The 19234-nt window shown below is 55.1% G+C and overlaps 1 protein-coding gene across 2 annotated transcripts in view; it reads right to left on the bottom strand.

The window, feature by feature from the left end:
* ADCY5 (adenylate cyclase 5) overlaps positions 1-19234 on the bottom strand; it is a 159960-nt gene that overhangs the window by 4741 nt on the left and 135985 nt on the right. For both annotated transcript variants that reach the window (XM_058295680.2, XM_058295681.2), the window contains exons 13-19: positions 17402-17518; positions 16833-16997; positions 14376-14551; positions 11823-11852; positions 10741-10873; positions 3933-4196; positions 2772-2976 (exon numbers count right to left, since the gene is read on the bottom strand). In XM_058295680.2, the coding sequence (XP_058151663.1) occupies positions 2772-2976; positions 3933-4196; positions 10741-10873; positions 11823-11852; positions 14376-14551; positions 16833-16997; positions 17402-17518 (1090 nt within the window). The remainder of the gene's footprint in view (positions 1-2771; positions 2977-3932; positions 4197-10740; positions 10874-11822; positions 11853-14375; positions 14552-16832; positions 16998-17401; positions 17519-19234) is intronic.

Genomic DNA, 19234 nt, shown 5'->3' with positions numbered 1-19234 from the left:
TCCAGTAGTCTTTTCTTGGTGGCAGTTTGCCTCTCAGTGGAATTTTAAGTTTTCACCATCACTTCAGACTCAATACACAAGAACTCGCCATCTCTCACATCCTCGCTCCTGTTTCTTCCAGCAGCCCACCATTCTCATTCTTAGAGCCTAGCTCCTAGCCCACCTCCCTGCTCCGTCTCTTCCCTCTCCAAGTAATCCTGTGCTCTGGGTCTTTGTGCTAGGGCATAAGTGCTATAGTGTCCAAGTTCTGGGAAGCCACGCCACCGCTGCTGCACAGGCTCGCCATCTCTCTCCTTGCGCTTCTGCTCTTGCCTGTCCAAAGAAACACTGACGAATCCTGCCTCTGAGCCTTGGCTGAGCCGCTGCTCCCACCTCAAGTGTCTTCATTCCTGGTTAACTCCTACCCTAAGCATCTGGCGCAAGCCAACGTTCTCGGCCCCGTCCCAAGCCCCGGGTGCCCCCCCCTATTACATAAGCTACCTCACGCTGGCCTTTGTGAAGCCTCACTGTTGCTTAACTTCTCTTGCATGTGAGAGGTAGGGCTACAAACAGTAGAAGCCCCAAAATAGGCCCCTTGGGCCACTCGCACAGTCAGCAACATCCCCAGTCCTCCAGCATCTTCCCTTCCCTTTGGACCTGGTAAGCCACATACCATTTTATCACCAGGAAGGACTGTCCATACCACTAACCAGACTGAGGTCTCAATGGATTTTGACCATTTCTAGAAGCCAAGTCCACTGAAGACATTCTTCCAGACAAGGCTCCGTGCTGCCTGCCTACCCCAGCTCTTATCTACTTTTGATACATTCTCTCACTCAAACCCCAGTCAACAGAGCTTACAAGAATGCATACCTGGAGAAAAATACAAATCAACAGTAGGTGAGAAAGATGCATTGAAAGGAGGTTAACAATGGCAACACTACATGAAGCCAAGTATGGAGTTAATATACAACTCAGGCTGCACATTAGCAAACGCAGACCCCATGGGTGCTAGTCTGGACTTTCTGGCAGCCAGTGCAGGGAAAATCCAAAAGCAGTGTGCCCACAGGATAAAACCAGCCAGCTCCTTCAGGGAAAGCACGATTCCTGACACTCAGGCCAGAAGGAAATGCCTCTGGAGAACCCTGATTACAACACTGGTTTTTAGTAATTCAATACGTCAGTTTAATGTGCTAATTTTGAGAACTGAAATACCAGTATTTTTAATTGGTGAATTACTGTCACTTTTTAAAAAAATTTGAAATCGGAATCACGAATGGCTTGAGAAATACCCATTAAATGAATAAAATTTTGAATAGAACGAAGGTCTGCTCCTTCAGAAAGCATTCTTCACTTCCATAATCCTCAAGAGGAAGAAAAACACACTAGACAAAGCAAATTTCCTATTGCAAAAATAATTCACACTCTGTAAGACTTACATCCTTGGTAAGACATATTCTATGGACAAAAAGAACTCCAAAATTCCTTGAACGTTACAGAACAACAGATTCTGAATTGTAATTCTGAAATCACTTTGTGTGCACAGCATGGTGAAGCAAATCTTGCTCCATCTCTTCCCTCTCCAAGTAATCCTGCGCTCTGGGCCTTCGTGCTGGGGCAGAAGTGCCATAGTGTCCTAGTTCCGGGAAGCCACCGCTGCCCGCACAGGCTCGCCATCTCTCTCCTTGCGCTTTTACATAGATATTGGGTTTCCATTGTACTCTTCTTTCTACTCGTCTAAAGACTTGCAACTTGTTGAAAATTAAAGTTGGGGTAATAAAACTGCAAAATTAATTTTTAAAAATTGTCTGGCTCAAAGATTTTCTGAACAAGTGGAGTACGATCCTGACTGTCCTGAAACTGCTCAGTATCCCTCCTGTCCGTGAAGCTGAGGCTGGCAGAGCCCCGCCCTGCAGCGGCCCGGCCAGTGCCTCCGGACACCAGGGAAGTGTAAAGCTCCCTCAAAGCCATCAAACAAGGCCACCGGCATGTGACAAAAGAAAAGTCCAGAGTAGGTATGTGCAGCTGGCATAACCACACCCTCACCATCTCTGTCCCTGCTTTGATTAGAAGATGTTGCTGGCTAAAGACCGGTGGATTTTGCTCTCTCCCACAAAGAAACCCCTTGGAACCCAACAATAACTCCACTGGCCTGTTTTGTATTCTGAGATGACAATAGCTTTTAAAAAGTTCAAACATTTCATTGTCATTTTTACATGATTATTTTCTCTTAATGTTGAGTTTTTAAAAGAAATATTTCATTTTATTTTGCTAACAATTTTGTAGATTATATCCTCCAAGTTTTTATGAATTTACAGATTATTGTAACATGTTTCTAAGTTTGGTGTTAAAAGTCTATCAGGTATTTAATCTTACTGCTTTTTATTTTCACTGAATGAACTTGGAACACTTGTAAATAAAATACTATTAGGTCCACATTACTTGCAGTAAACGTGCTGCCATTGTGCCCCATGTGGCAGCCACTGGAGGCCCTGCGCCCTTGGCACCATGAGCCTCTGGGGCAGGTACAGCCAAAGTTCGAACTAGGCTTCCCCAACTAGGGGGCAAGGCTGGAACTCAGAACAAGGGCATCCTGCCTGTGCCACTGGCGTGCACATGTGCAGAGGTGGCATCTCCAGGAGGACCCTGGCAGGAGTGATTGGTACTGCCACCAAAATCTGGGCAAGGGGAGGCACTACAAGGCCAGCCTCTGCTGCCCCTGGGCCGCCTTGTGCCGCCTTGTGCCGCCTTGTGCCGCCGGCCTGGAATGGCCATCTCCCGGGGCCACTCACCAATCTTCATCTGGAAGTTGTTGAAGGAGTGCTCGTTGATGTACTTCATCTGGTCCATCAGCTTCATGGCAAAGTCAGCCAGGGCCTTGATGTGGGTCTTGCCCACCTTGTCGTAGGTGGAGTCGTTGAGGCCCGAGGCAGCCATGTAGGTGCTGCCAATGGTCTTGATCTTCTCCAGCTGCCTGAACCGATCCTCGCTGATGATCTGGACAGAAGGAGGCCACACTTGGGTCACATCCGAGGCTAGGGCACCGAGGTCCCTGGGGAGGGACTGAGGGTGGTTAGGGAATGGCAGTTGCAGGCCCCTCTCCATGTGCCAGGGCCCGGCTCTGGCCACTCATCGCCTCTGTGTCCCTTGAGCCCAACAGGTCTGACAACTGTCTCCCCCACTGGCTCATGTTCCGTCCCATCCAGGGAAACTGCAGAGGGACAACTTCTCCCCTGACCTGCTGGAAGCCTGCCCAGACTTACTTTGGCCAACCCCAGTCTCCCCACTGCCCCGGGGGCTCGCAGACTGTTTCCCACCCTGCCCGGTCTCAGCTCCATGGGCCCTCTGCTCCACAACCCCGTGCCCTGGGCCTCACATTCCCGCTGCGGCTGCCCTTCTCACGCTCACTAGCAGGTTTGCTTCTCTGATTCCTTAGGGAGTGCCCAGAGCTGAGCTGCTCCAGTCAGCAAAGCACCCCCTCTGCGTGGCACACGCCAGGCACTCAACAAGGATTTGATAAATAAAGGAAGAAAAGGCTTTGTTTCTGCCTCTGCTGCCCAGGGCCTTGCAGCTTTGTCCTGCCTCCTCCCTTAGTCTGGGAACACCTGTTTTCTTTGACTCTCTGAAAGCCCGAAGATGTTTTCCCAGGCCCTGGGGTCCTGTCCAGCCCTAGCAGGCATGAGAGGAATGGTGGTGATGGGCCTATTCAAACAGCCTAGGCTGACATCCCGGCCTGGCACTTCCTGGCTGAGACCTTAGGCAAGAGGCTTCATCACTCTGGGCCTCAGTTTCCCCATCTGTAACATGATGACAGGAGAGGTAATTCACAGCCCATCACAAGGCCTGGGGCAGGGCCAGCCTAGAACTACTGCCACTGGGGTCCCCATGTGGACCACCAGAGACCACCAGGTGTGCCGCCCCTCCTGGGAGCACAGCCTGCCCCGAGCCCACACCTCATCGAAGTCAGCAATGATCTCGTTGAGCAGCCGCAGGCACTCAACGCCCTCGTTGTTGGCCTCCAGCTCCACGTAGAACTCAGAGAAGTTGGCGATGGAGGCGAACATGACGGCCACACACTCGCAGGACTGGTAGTAGAGCTCATCATTGCGCCGCTCGCGCGCCAGAAAGTGGGCGGCCACGTCCTTGGGCAGGATGTTGTGCAGCAGCCTCCGGTTGTAGGCCTGCAGCTCCTCCATCTCCTCCTTCTCCTCCGTGGCCTGAGGGTCAGAGGACCAGGTCAGAGGGAGGAGGAGAGCAGGACCAGGTCAGAAGGAGGAGGCGAACAAGGACGCAGAAGGACGGCGTGTTTCAGAAAAAGACAGCCTGACTCACCAACTGGCCACAGGCGCCCAAGACTTGAGCAAGGGCCCAGCTTTCTGTCCTCACTCTACGGTTCAGGCTTCCCGAGGGACTTCTGTACTAGACAGCCTCTATGACTTGGACGTTGGAAAAGAAAGATGTTTGTAAATATCTAATGCTCCCTCTGCCCACCTCTTGGAAAGTGATGCATATGAGTGTTGATCCTGGAGGAGGGAATCCCTGAGCAGAAACAGGCCCCACACAGGAGGCCCCACAAAGGATCTGTCTGAGCTAGAACTAGGCAGTAGGTTAAAGAGGTGTTCCAAACACCGCACCCAAAACAGCCCTCCAGTTGCCCAAGCGCTCCTCAGCCTTTCATTTGTCTCCTAATATCAGGAAATGCAGTCAGAAAAGCAGCCCACTAAGGGTAACCTTGGCTAACGGACCCACAGGGAAAACAGCTCAAAGCCCTGGCAAGTCTCCCTGGCTCCCACAGTGCAGACTTGCTCCAGAGCCAGATGCAGCAGGCAGGCCCAGGAGGGGCAGGTGCCCGCAAGGAGGCCCCAGACTTTGACTTTTCACGGCTGACTTTGGTTCTCCCGCAGTTTGGAAGGAGTCTGTGGTGTAGGTGTCAACCACCCTTTAGTCTGAAGGGCCCAAAAGCCAGTGGGGCAATAAGAGCTGAAGCAGAGAGAGTCACGCCACTGAGGGGCAGCGTGGCATCATCTGGCCAAAGTGCTCACAGCCCGCGGGATGTCGAGGCGGAGTCCGCTGGCCGCCTCCCTCGCCCTGGCTAGCCCCCCAGGGGGCCACGTTCAGGTAGAGCAGGTAAAAAGGTCATTAGCAGGGCTGTTTGAAAGAGCCAGCCCGCCTGCTTGGGAATCTTCTAGTGAATGTAGAGGCCTTCCTATTTGGCTGCAGTTAGAATCTCCAAACGGCCTCCAGGGCCTGCCAAGCAGGGCTGTGTTCCCAGCTCCTCCTGCAGGTGGTGTCTGCCACGGGGCAGGAGCTGGGGTACACACCCCAAGGCTATAGGACTGGGGTCGGCACAGGAGGGAAAGCCCGCAGGGCAGAAAGCTCAGGGACCCTGAGACTCAGAGGCCGAGTCCTGGCCCTGAGATGGAGGCCCCTTGGTGGCACCATCCACAGCTGTCCTTCCTGCTGGAATCGTGGCTGGGAGGACTGGGGTCTTGCCCAAAGAAGCCCCTGGACGCTAAAGGAGCCCCTGCTTTCCCCTCCCACGCTCAGATGCCATGTGGGCCCCGTTTGCCTGCACTCTCTTCCTGCCCTGGCCCTTCAGCCCAGGCAACCTTTGCTCCTTTGAGTTTTGAAGCTTTGACCATCCCCATCCCAATAAATAAGGCTCCCTGCTGGTAGCTCTGAACAGGTGTGGCAGGAGGCTGGAGTGGGACGTGTCCGGCAGGGAGGAAGTGGGAGAGGGAGCAGCAGGATGCGGGGAGCAGGGAGGGGCCGCATCCCCGCCAGACTGCCCCAAGCCGCGCCCGGCAGCGGCCCACAGGGCCAGCTGCTCCCAGGTGTGGCCCTGGTGGGGCGGGAAGGCTCAGATCCTCAGCCTCTCTATTTTCCAAAAATGTTTTTTTTTCTTCCCTCCAGCCTGCCAGCATCCCCTGTGAATCTCAGTCTCAAAACTGCAATATCACTGTTACCAGAATTTCAATCCTGCCCGACAGATCTCGGGCCCCCAAACCCATGATTATATAAAGCCAATTCCTTCAAATTAATCTCATTTATCTATCTATCTATCTATCCTGTTGGTTCTGTTTCTCTGGAGAACCCTGACTGCAAGAGTGTCCTTGGTTTTGGAAGGTAAATATTGGAGTAGTTAGGGGTAGTGGGGCATCATGTCAACACTATATATGGAAAGATAGAGGGCAGCGGAGCAAATGCAGAAAATGTTAAAAGTTGAGGAATCCGGGTGAAGGGACGGTTGGAGTTCTTTATACTGTCCTTGTAACTTTTCTGTAGGTTTTTAATTATTTTCTTAAATGCTTACCCAAAAAAGAAGAAGATAAAAATAGGAGGTGGGCCAGGGAGGAAAGGTAATCACGTGGGAATCAGCCACGCTGGGCCGCCGAGGGGCACTGTGCCCGCCTCTTGGGCTGAGCGCGAAGGGGAGCCAGCAGCTGAGAAGGGGCAGAGTTTCTCCTAACGTGAAGCCCTGGATTGCCACAGCAGTGGGAAGAACTTGTGCCTCTCTGCAGGGCCCGTCCTATCCTGCTGCAGAGCTGTTTCAGGGCTGCCAGCCCGGGGCTCCGGCTCTGGGGCCTCCCCCTCGCCCTGCATGTGGCTGCCCAGGTCTTCACCTTCAAATAAGGGAGGCAGGACCCTGGCCGGAGCCAACAGAAAGCAGCTGCCTGCTGGGTAGGGTGGGGGAACCAGACGTGGGCTCTGTGGGTAGCTTGCAGGGCTGCTCTCCTCAGCCCTGGGTGGGTGGGGCTTCATGGGTGTCCCCAGAGGTGGCCGTCAGGGTGTGTGAGCAGGAAAGTGGAGGGACATTGGCTCCAGCCCAGCAGAGCTTGGCTAGCCTTGAATAGAGAACTGGAATGTCCTAGGAACCTCTGAAAAGAAGAGGCAAAGAAGGGATGTGAGAGAGACGAGGGGCTGGGAGGCAGCTCTTCAAGAAGCTGAGCCTGCTTGAGAGAAGAAACAGTGCAGACCCACCGGACATCCCCCGGAGCCCCCAGCCCAGAGGTGCGGGGCATGCTGCAGGAAAGGCATGGGACCACCTCCCTCGTTCCCCAGCCCCAGGGCAGCCCAGACATGAGGCAGAGCCCAGGGCTCCACCTTCACTCAGCGCAGAGCCCAGGCCTCTGCCTCAGCCCCGAGACCTAAACTTCCAAGTTAATGAGATGATGGACAACGCCCTCCCGAGGAACAGAGTCTGCAGCTGCAAGCAGGATAGGTCCATCCATCTGTCCCTGGGATCTAAGCCCCATCTCAGTTAGAGGCAGAGTGGGCATCACCACCCCCCAGTCCTCAGGACTGGGGAGTGAACAGTGGACTAAAGCAGACTTACTATTATTCTACTATAGACGTATTGTTAGTCTAGCAGTGGAAGGACCTGCATCATTGCTATAAAGGCAGTGGCCACCGGAGGCTCTGAGGGGAGGGCGAGCAAACAATAGGTGTAATATGGGGGCATCTGTGGGACACTGGAATTGTCCTATATGATGTTGCAATGATGGATACAGGCCATTATACATTTTGTCATAACTTGCAAAACTGTGCAGGACAGAATGTAAACTCTAATGTTAACTATAATCCTCAGTGAGTAGCAATGCTTCAATACGTGTTCATCAATGGTAACAAATGCACCCCACTAATGGAGGATGTTGTTAATGTGGGAAAGTGTGGGAGGGGAGGGGGTGGGGCATATGGGAATCCCCTATATTTTTAATGTAACATTTATGTAATCTAAAGTTCCTTTTAAATAAATAAATAAATAAAAACGAAGTTCCAGATGGAGGACGTTTGAGCAAGTTGCTGATGAGCTGCAGAAGCGACCTGGACAGAGGCAGAGGCCAGGGTTGGCCACGCTCCACCACGGGCTGGGCTGGAATGAGACGGGCAGGGGCAGGTCGGGTTTTCCTGCACATGCCCTTGGGCACCCTCTCCTGGGCCTTCTGAGGTGGCCCAGCAGGTAACGAGGCACTGCTGGCACCGATGGGCACAATCAGGGCGGGACACAGCCTGGCAAGCAGAGCTGGCTGGATCTCAGCCTCCATCAGCACCACCCAGCGCCGGTCAGAGCTGCCCGCACAGGAAGGCACCCTCGGCCCCTGCCTCCGCCCTGCCCACCTCTCGCCGGGCCGAAGCACGGCCGCCTGGCGGGGCTGCCTGTCGACAGTCTTCAATGGTCCGTGCTCCTTGGTGGACCACGCCCTGCTCCTCTTGCCTGTCTGGAAGCCTGTGATGCCAGCTCCGTCCACCCATGCCAGGCTCCAACCACGGCCTTCACAGCGCTGTGGCTGTCAGCCCCTCCTCTACTCACCTCCGGCCATGCTCCCGCCCTCGCCCGCGCCTACCTCCTCAGCCCTCTAGCCTGGCCTGTCCACTCCTCTTCCCTCTCCCTGCCTGTTGACACACACAATAAGTACAATAAGTACCCAGTCAGCGTTCACTTAAGAGTCCACCTCCTTAAGGGGAGCCCAAGTAGACAAACCATCTTGAAAAGGAGAAACAGAATTGGAGGAATCTACACTTCCCAATTTAAAAACTTATTACAAAACTGCAGTCATCAAAACAGCATGGGGGAAATGGACATGGCTCGACTGATAGAGCGTCCGCCTACATATGGGGAGGTCCAGGGTTCAAACCCAGGGCCTCCTAGTCCGTGCGGTGAGCTGGCCCATGCATAGCGCTGCCGCATGCAAGGAATGCTGTGCACGCAGGGGTGTACCCCGTGTAGAGGAGCCCCACATGCAAGGAGTATGCCCCGCATTGAGCCGCCCAGCGCAAGGAAAGTGCAGTCTGCCCGGGAGCGGCACCGCACACACGGAGAGCTAACGCAGCAAGATGATGCAACCAAAAAGAGACACAGGTTCCTGGTGCCACCAAGAATACAAGTGGACACAGAAGAACACACAATAACGGGGGGAAAGGGTAGAGAAATAAATAAAAAATAACTCAAAAAAAAAAACAGCCTGGATAAAATTTTAAAAAAGAAAAAAAAAATCAAAACAGCATGGCATGAAGTGGGTGTAGCTCAGTGGCTGAGCATCTGCTTCTTATATGCAAGGTCCCAGGTTTAATCCTCAGTACCTCCTTTAAAAACAAAACAAAACAAAACAAAACCAGCATGGCACTGGACAGACCTATAGACCAATGGAATTGAATTGAGAGCTCAGAAATCTTCACATCTGTTGCCAATTGATTTTTTACAAGAATGCCAAGTCCATTCATTGGGGAAAGAACAGTTCCTTCAACAAATGGTGCTGGGAAAATTGTAACCTATATGTATCATAATGAAGGTGGTCCCTACCTCAAACCATGTTAAAAAAAAATTAACTGAAAATGGATCACAGACTTAAATGTAACAAGCAAAACTATAAAATTCTTAGGGAAGCACATTCGGGACCATGTGTTAGGCAATGGTTTTTTTGGCTTTATACCAAAAGCACCAGCGACCAAACAATAATAAAAAAGATAAACTGGATTTCATCAAGATTTAAAACTTTAGTACTTCAAAGGATACTATCAAAAAAGTGAAAAGATATTCTCAGAATGGGAGAAAACACTTGCAAATCACATATCTGATTAGGGTTTAATATTCAGAATATATAAAGAATTTCTACAAGTCAAAAACAAGAAGACAACCCATTTTTTAAATGGGCAAAAGATTTTAATAGATTTTCTCCAAAGAAGATATATACATAGTCAATAGCAAATGAAAAGATACTCAACATACTTAGCCATTAGGGAAATGTAAATCGAAACCACAAATTGGTAGAAATAGCTATTTAAAAAAAAAAAAAAGGAAAACACAAGCGTTGGAGAAGATATGGAGAAACAGGAACTCTCATTCATTGTTGGAGGGCATGTACAATGATGTAGCTGCTGTGGAAGACGGTTTAGCAGTTCCTCAGAAAGTTAGAGAATTACCATATGACCCGGCAATCTCACTTCTAGGTTATCCTCAACTGAATTGAAAGCAGGGACTCAGATATTTACACACTGATGTCCATAGCAGCATTATTCAGAAAAGCCAAAAGGTGGAAGCAATCCAAGTGTCCATTAACCGATTAATGGATAAATAGGAGTAGGGAATGGGAAACTAATGTTCAATTGGTACAGTTTCTATTGGGGAAGATGGAAAAATTTTGGTGATAGTGGTGATGGTAGCACAACATTGTGAACGTAATTAAGAGCCCTGAATTATATATTCGAATGTGGTTTAAAAGGGAATTGTTATGTTGTATACATGTTACTAAAATAAAAAATAATAAAAAAAAACAACATAGGACTATACGGGAGAAACATTGAATCCTAATATAAATTATGGACTATAATTATTTGTGTAATTATAATGTAGTTTCAGCAACTGTAACAAAGTACCACACTAATGCAAAGTGCTAAGAATTTAGGAAAACCTGTGCACGTGAGAGGAGGGCTATTTTGGAACTCTATTTTCTGCACGAATTTTTTGTAAACCTGTAAGTTCTCTAATAAAAAAATAAATAGGAAAAAAAAAGTATACCCCCCGGGCCCAGCCAAGTCCCAGCACGTCAGGGGTGGGTTTGTCTGGAATAAGCTCTGAGGTTTTGCCTCTTGGCCCCAAGAGAGTGGGGAGCAGACTCACTGGGACACGGGCACCCCTCGGATGGGGCGATACCAGAGCAGGGCATTGGGGTGCAGGGACACATGCCTGGCCCAGCACAGGCAGATAAGCGAGCAGAGAAGCCGGTGACTCCCCCGGCCAGCCCCCAACCCGGGGCCACCCACCTGCAGTTTCCAGAGGAAGTCGAGGCGGGCGGTGGACTCCACCTGCTGGGCGTGCAGGTACAGGGCCAGCACAAAGACGGAGATGATGATGGGTGTCACCACCTTCAGCGCCACCTTGGTTGCGTGCTGAGGGCTGCAGGGAGGAGGCTCGTGTCAGGTTCCAATGCTCACTCTGTGAAGCATGCCTCCTCCGGGAAGCCCTCCCAGCCAGCAGCCCCATATCAATCCCTGCCCACACCAGCAACGCAGGAGGCCACGACTCTCCTGATGCCTACGATTCCGATCACACAGGAACTCCCCAAGGGCCACATCAGGGGATGAAGAAGGTAGCCTGTATGCCCCCAGGTCTTTCTCAGTGGACAAGACCGAGGCAGGGAAGCCAGGCAGGCCATACCAACCCTGTTGCTGGGCAACCTTGGGCAAGCCCTTTAACCTCTCTGAACCTTAGCTTCCTCATCTACAAAACAGGACAACCCCCACATTTCAAGATCGAGGGGAGGATTAAAGATACTATATACAAGATGCTCAGCACGGCAGCTGGAACAGTACATACCCCGAAAATAGTGGCTGTTGTCTAATGATATTTCTTTGGCATTACTGCTATCGAATCTTAATAAAAGCAGTCATTCTGAAGCCCCCACCCTGTCCCAGCAAAGAGCTCCAAACCTCAATGCCGCAGTAACCCCTGCCCTGGCAGTGGCCCTCCCTCAGCACTAAACCCTAGGGCCCCGCAGGCCTCTCGTTTGGTCTCTCCCCCAAGCCCCCCCGGCCTCTCCTGCAGAGGGAAATGGGGCACCGGGTCCTGTTGTGTGTATCTGGGGCCTCGTACATGCCCCCGGCAAGAGCCATAGCTAAATGAGGCCTGTGGAGTGACCTGGGGTCCGGGGGTCCTGGCCGCTGCGCCTGTAGATCTTGGGGTGTGGCGATGATGGAAGAAAAGCGGGTTGTGTGCCTGCTTGGTGCCCTGGGGGGGCACCAGCCTCCTCCCCCACCTTGCCCGGAAGGCCCCCTCCCCACCTGGGCACAGGGCGGCCCTCTCTGCCCCGCCCTGGCTAGAGCAGGTGGAAAAAGCACCAACTCACCACTGGGAGGTCCCGTTGTTGGTGAAATCTCTGTGAACAGAAGTTGGGGAAGGCTGGTCAGGGCCAGTCTAGTGCAGGAGGTGGTCGCCAAGCCATCACTGCCCCCGCCCTGCCCTCCTGCCCCCCATGGCCTGCTCTTCCGTCCCTCTACACCCCGCTCTCCTGTACCCCCAGAGCCTGCTCTCCCATCCACCCACATCCTGCTCTCCAGGCCCCCCACACCCTGCTCCCCTGCCCCCAAGCCCTGCTCTCCTGCCTTACACCCTGCTCTCCTGTACCCCTATGCCCACCTCTCCTGCCCCCCCACACCCTGTTCTCCTGCCCCCACACCCAGCTCTCCTGCCCCCTACACCCCGCTCTCCTGTCCCCCCACAGCCAGCTCTCCTGTCCCCCCACAGCCAGCTCTCCTGTACCCTAAGACTCTGCTCTCCTGCCCCCACACCCTGTTCTCTTGCCCCCCACACCCAGCTCTCCTCCCCCAAGCCCTGCTCTCCTGCCCCCACACCCTGCTCTCCTGCCCCCCACACCCTTCTCTCCTGTCCCCCACACCCTGCTCTCCTGCCCCCATACCCTGCTCTCCTGCCCCCCACACCCTGCTCTCCTGCCCCCACACCCTGCTCTCCTGCCCCCACGCCCTGCTCTCCTGCCCCCACGCCCTGCTCTCCTGACCGCTCACTCTCTTGCTCCACCCTCCCTGCCCCCTGCACCCCTGAATCTAGGGACACTTTCAGCTGCTTTCACTGACGCACGGGAGGCTCACAGAAAGCTGCCAGCCCCTGCTCACCACGCCCACGCCTCACCTAGCTCTGACCCGGGACCCTGGTGCCCCTGGCCCGGCCCCCACTATGGGCCCACCCACGAGGGAGGAGGCCTGCCCACGTCTCCCACCCAAAGGCGGGAGAAACACAAGAACGGTGCTGTCCGGGACGGAAGCCCTGGCCACACGGGGCCCCTGAGCCCGTGAAGTGTGCTTACCCGCCGAGGCGGGCTGGGCGTATAAAGTGCACACCAGATTTCAGAGAATCAGTGGGGGAAAGAATGTACAATACCTTGGCAATAATTCTTTATTGATTGCTGTGTTAGAATAATAGTTTGAGTATGTTGGGTAAATAAAAATATTAAACTAGGTATACCTATTTCTTTTTATGTTTTGATATAGATACTAAAAAATGTAAAATTAATTTAAAATTAAAATTTTATGTTTGGTTTGCATTATACATGTACTGGACAGTGCTGGTCACTCAAGGAATGACCTCCAGTGTCTGCCGCCAGCTTCGGCAGTAGGAGAGAAGAGGCTGCAGGTGGAGGCACAGGAAAGAAAGAGGAGAGAAATTCGCTACTCCGGACCCACTGCGTGGGGAGAGGGTCCTGGAGCCCTCCTCTCCCTGACCCCCACTGGACGGCAGCCTGCGCTGTTTCCAATGGTACAGTCGCTCCCAAAGGTCTGCCCACAGCCCCATACACAAGCCAGAAAGTTCTTCCCTGAGGCTAACTTAGATCCTTCCTTACCTTTTCATTTTCTTTTCTGTTCTTGGGGTTCATAGGCCTGTCACACACATTTTTTTTGCACTATCTATTGTGTGTGGTAGGCACTTTACATACATTATGTACATTTTACTCCTGTGGACGTTACTATTCCCATTTTACTAAGGGAAAATATGACATTTAGGAAGAAAGGCCAAATGTGTATTCAAGGCTGAGATTCAAATTGTTTGACTCAAGCCAGAGATCCCTCCCCTCACAGAGCTGCCCTCCTGGGAGATGGATGTCCAGCACTAGGTGACGGGCCGCGCCCCGGGGCCCTGCAGCCCGGGTGCAAGCCCCACACCCACCGCCTCCCTGCCGGCGACTGCCCTCTCTCTCAGACTCTTTCTTGGGTTAGGTGGAGACAGACGCTCCCTGCTCTCGGGGAGGCTGCTGGCCTAGCAGACGCAGGCTCGTGGGGAGCCTGCCCGCCTCTCTGTGGGGGGAAAGGAGCCCCTCACCAGGCAGAACCACGCCTGCCAGCGCCCCTCACCACCGGGGCCTGGAGCTTTGTGCAGTGCGCAAACCACCCAACGGGAAGGTGGCCTGCCTGCTTCGCTGGGTTGCTGTGAGGATGGAAAGGACTAGCGTATATGTGGCAATGCCTGGCTGGCGGCAGGACGCGGAGCTCCTAAAGCAAGAAAGGCTGTCCCTATCCTCCCACAGGCCGTGCCACCCACCCAGTTGAACCTTGACCTCCTCTGGGCCTGAGCTGCTCCAGGCAGCTGGAATTAGGAGCCAACAGCCCATCAGAGGGTGCCCCGGGCAAGAGAAGAGCATTTCGCTGCGGCCCTTGGAGGTGGAGTGAGTAGGAAATCGGGCCCCCCTTCTGAGTCCCTCCTGCCCTGCAGCCACCCCGTCCCGCCTTCTCAGGGAGGTCAGGGCAGGGCACTGCCTCGAGCTGGGGAGGAACAAGACACTCCCTTGGCAGGTCCCTGCAGCCTCAGGGCCCACAGCCGCCCCCTCTTCCAGTGTCCCCGCAACAACCCCAGCCCCCAGGAGGGGCGCGCTTTGGGAGGGGCCGCGTACATGGCGTTGGCGGTGACCAGCAGGTCGGCGTTATCGAAGAGCGTGACGCCGGGCACCTCCACGACGAGCACGTAGATGAGCTCGATGGCCAGCATGAGCGCCAGCTTCCCGATGCAGCTGATCTGCAGGAACACGGAGCAGGCCAGCAGGCTGAGCAGCACGCTGTAGGTGAAGTACTGTGGAGACAGGGCCGCGTCAGCCCGCCGGGCCTCGCCTGGGGGCTCCGCCACCTTCCTGCTGGGGCACCGTGCCAGCAGGTGTCCCGTAACGTGAAGAGGCCCGGCCGGCGCCCAGGAGATGGGGCTCCGGAACGGGTCTGGCCAGTAATGGTGGTGCCTCCCGGTGGTTGGCGCCGGGCCCCGGGCTCAGGTCCTCAGGGTTTCGTGCCCGATCCACGGCTGACTGGCTGTGGACACGCACCATCTGCTCAACTGCTCTAAGCCTCGGCTTCCCCATATTCAAAATGGGGGCCACAGCCCCTATCTCCTGGGCGCGTGGTGACGACGGCATGAGACAGGGCCGCTTGGCACAGGCCTGGCACCCTCAGCACCCGTGGGCAGCACGGGCCCCCACGCCCTGATCTGCAACGGTGAAATTGCAAGCTCCAAAACCTGACCTAATGGGCGGGAGGCTAATTATCATCTTGATTTTGCCTGTGGCTATTCATATGTTTTGCTCCAGAAATACTATTTATACCAGGTGCTGCTCAGGACTCTATGGGGATGGGAGGTAACCGTTCAAAACCTGAAAAACTCTGATGTCCAAAACCTACCTGGCCTGAAGGTATCAGGAAAGGGCCGGTGGCCCCCGGCTATTTACCTTCGGCTCCCTTCACTGAGGGGTCAGACCAGGTGATGTGAAAGGTCCCATTCGCTCCGCCATCCCAACACTAACCTTAGATACGTCACCATCTGCTGTTGTGTTCTTTCTTTTAAGTTTACCACATATTATTTCCAAGTCAGATCTTGGGATGCTTACTATTCTCTTCCCTGCCCTGGGCTGCGGGCCGGTGGCTGCCAGCGGGAGAGTCCCGGGGGAGGGACGCTCTGCTTTCCAAGCCCTCAGAGGCTTGGACTGGGCCCAGAGAGCCAGGAGGCCAAGGCTCAGAGGGGGGTCCCCAAGGCACTCAGGGTCTGGAGTTGCCGAAGCAGGAAGAGCACACGTGCGGCCGGGTCAGCCCGAGAGCCTGGGGCTGGCAGGGCTGGCGAGGGCCCGAGGCTGGGACCAACCATCTCCAGAAATGAGCAGCCAGACAGGGGGCCTGCCCCCACTGCTCCCACTCCTCAGACTCTCCTGTGGCGCGATCCCAGCGGCACGCGCAAGACCAGACCTACCCTCTGCTCCTGAGCATGCAGCAGGCAGGAGGGTCTCGGCGGCGTGTGAGCAGGAAGAGCCTGCGGGGCAGGGGCGGGGGTCTGCGAACAGGCCTGCCTGCGGGCAGGATGCCCCGAGGAGAGGAAGAGCAGGGCCGGGGACCCTGGGGGAGGGCGAGCGTGGGACATGTGACAGCCACGATGGTCCCTCCTCAGCTGCAGTTCTGAGCCCTGGACCGAGAGATCACGGGCCCGTTGGGAATTGGAGGCAAACATGGGTGCTCCCCAGAAAAGTGCACGTGTACCCAGAAACTGCCATCCTCCTCGAGGCTTCACACGAGCCCTGGGACACCAGGAGCTGGTGGCCGGGGGCAGGGGGAGCCCGCAGCACAGAGCAGACGCCCTGAGGAGAGGCGGCAGAGAGAAAGGGCGCCTGGCACCCACAGGTGCTTAATAACCGTCTCCTCTGAATACTTTTTAAACTCAAAGCTGCAGGTACAAGATTTCTTTCTATAATGTGCTATCAGATTAGATTAGGCAACGGCCGTGCACATCTGTATTTACGACTGAACTGTTCCCTTTAAACAGGTGGACTTCATGGTAGTCTTGATGTGGAACTAGAAACCCTTTGTTCCCCTCCCTGCTTTCTGGACCAAACAGTCCAGCAGGCTCTCCTGAGCCGGGGTCAGCTGCTCCTGCAGAAGCTGAGGGCCCCCAAACAGCTTCGCACTCAGGTTAAAGCATGAACACTGGAGCCAGACTATCGGGGAGTACTGCTTCCTGGCTGGGTGACCTTGGGCAAGTTACTTAACCTCTCTGTTTCTTCATCTGCAAAAAGGAGATAATAGCACCAATGTCACAGGGATGTTGTGAGGAGGAGTAAATATACAGAAAGCGCTTAGCACGGTGCCCGGCACTCAGTAAGCATTATGTACACATCAGCCATAAATAATATTGTTGCTGTTATGCAAAGCTGAGGAGGCTGGGCCTCGGGCAGCGGTTTCCCACAGTGTCTTGCACCGGCCCACGACAGAGGCTGAGGAAGGCAGGGCTGTGGGAGGCCGTGAGCTCGCGGGCCCGGCTCAGTCTGGGCAGCGCGGGCAGGGCGGGCGGCGAGCCCAGGGCGGCGGGAGGGCCCGTGTACCTCGGGGAAGTTGCAGTTGGGCCAGGGGCTGCGGCAGAAGCCCTGCTCCTGGCCCAGGCTGTAGTTGAAGGCCGACTCCGCCACGTGGCACGCGTTGACCTGGCCCGCGCTGATGTTGTGCTCCTCCGCCAGGCAGCCCGACAGGTCCTTGGAGTTGCACATGAACTGGGGGCGGAGGCGGGGTGGGGGGTGGGATGGAGACAGGGTCAGGCCCGGGGGGGGGCCGCAGCGGCCCAGGCCCACAGGGCGCCCCGGAAGAGGCTGAGCCGGGCTGGTCGTCGAGGCGGGTGGAAGGACAGCGCGGTCCCGCCCGCGCTCCTGGCCCCGCTCCCGCACGTCCCCGCCGCTCTTCCGGGCCCATCCCCGCCTTGCGAGCAAGAAACTAAAATCCCGCGCGAGCCGCCCAGGAGGTAAACTGATCCAGGGGAGGGGACGCCGGGTCGGGGAGGAAGCGCTCGTGCGGGCGGCGCGTGCCCGCCAGGCCCTGGCTCGGCGGGGGCGCGCGGGGAGGCGGGGGCGCGCGGGGGCGCGCGGGGACCGGGGGCGCGCGGGCCGGCGGGGCCACCCACCATGTTGACGAAGGCCGCCAGGAACACGAGGGTGATGGTGAACACCCCGACCAGGGTGCTGTGCAGCTTGGACCGCACGATCTTCCTGGACAGCGTCTGCAGCGGCGCCGGGAAGAGCTGCCTCGGGAAGACGGAGGGCGCGGCGTGAGCGCGGGAGGCGGGGGCCGCCCTGCCCCCGGCCCTGGCGCGTGGCGCCCCCAGCCCGGCGCGACGGCGCCTGCGGCCACAGCACGACCGCGCCTGCCGGGCCTGGGCCCTCCCAGGCGACAGAGGCGGCAGGACAGAAGGAGGCTGCCGCCAGCCCAACAGGGAAGCGGATGAAGACGCACATTTACCTGCCGCCGGCCTTCCATGCCTGAGAGAAAAGAGCTCGGAGTGACAATCAAGGAGGGGGTGGCGGGTGGCGGTAGAGGAGACGTGGAGGGGCCCGAGCCTTTCCCGGGGTGGCTAGGAGGGCTTCTTGGAAGAAGTGGGAGGTGTGGGTGTGAGGAGGCAAAGCGGATCCAGTGTCCTGAGGAAGGGACGGGCACGTGAGAAGGGGGCAGGCCGTGTGCAAGCGGGAGGCAGGGGCGCCCTGCACAGGGGCCTTGAGGGAGCCGCTTTTTCTCCCCCAGCAGGAAGCTCCATGGACTTCTGCCACTTCCCTTGCCCAGTCCTTCCTGTACTTCCCTTATCTAGACAAACCATATAGCCACTCAAAAATCCAATGCAGCCTTGTTAATTAAATGAGCAGGACTTGAAGTCCCATTTCTGTCACCAAATCTGATGCAGCTGGCCTTGTTGACCATGTCCTCCTCTCTTTTTAAATTTTCTTCCTCTCCCCACCCTGCTGTATTGTCTTTTTTTTTTTTTCCCTTCTTTTTATCTTCTCTTCTCATCTTTCTCCTCTAGGATTCACCGGGATTCGATCCTGGGGACCTCTGATGTGGAGAGAGGTTCCCTGTCCACTTCATCACCTCAGTTCCTGGTCTCTGCTGCGCTTCACCTTGACTCTCCCCTTCATCTCTCTTTTTGTTGCGTCATCATCTTGCTGCATGACTTGCTAGCACGGGCACTGGCTCACCGCATGGGCACTCGGCTCGCCACGTGGGCACTGGCTTGACTTGCCACATGGACACTTGTGTGGGCACTCGGCTCACCACACAGGCACTAAGCTCACCGTGTGGGCGCTCAGCTCACTGCACAGGCACCCATGAGGGCACTGGGCTCACCACGCTGGCACTGGCTCGTCACACAGGCACACTTCCTCTTCTTCTTCTTCACCAGGAGGCCCCAGGGATTGAACCCAGGCCCTCCCATATGGTAGGCAAAGGCCCTAATCACTCAAGCCACATCTGCTTTTCATCCATGTCCTCCTTATCTCCCAAGCAACCTAGGCTAAAAAATAAGTTGAAGGACAAAGAGAAGCAAAGCAATGGATAAGGGTCCTACTGCTGCTTGCCTCAACACCTTTTGCTGGGGCCTCCCTGCTGACAATATGCCCAATGTCCTATAGAAACTCCCCAGGGCAGAGAAGGGTGGTAGAAAGAGCACTAGAATCAGGGTTCTCCTGACTCTAGTTCTTGGCTTAGCTTTTGCTGTGTGCCTCTGAGCAAGTCACATGCCCTCTCTGAAGGCCATCCTGCTTATAGGGCTCACTGGGCCCTTGAGGCAGCCCTGCGTTTTATGGTAGGTGAAGCAGGCAAAGGTTTCCTCTCCAATGCTATCCTCTCCTGCAAGTCAAGTGTTGGGAGAGGCAGTCCTTCCTGGGCTATGAGAATCCCTGCACATTCCTGATGACTGTGCCAGACCGCAAGGCTTATCCATTTCCTAATACTGAGTGCTTCTGCAGCT

Source organism: Dasypus novemcinctus, chromosome 4 (genome assembly GCF_030445035.2).
Source record: "Dasypus novemcinctus isolate mDasNov1 chromosome 4, mDasNov1.1.hap2, whole genome shotgun sequence".
NCBI classification, from domain to species: domain Eukaryota; kingdom Metazoa; phylum Chordata; class Mammalia; order Cingulata; family Dasypodidae; genus Dasypus; species Dasypus novemcinctus.
This window is presented reverse-complemented; position numbering and strand designations above follow the sequence as displayed.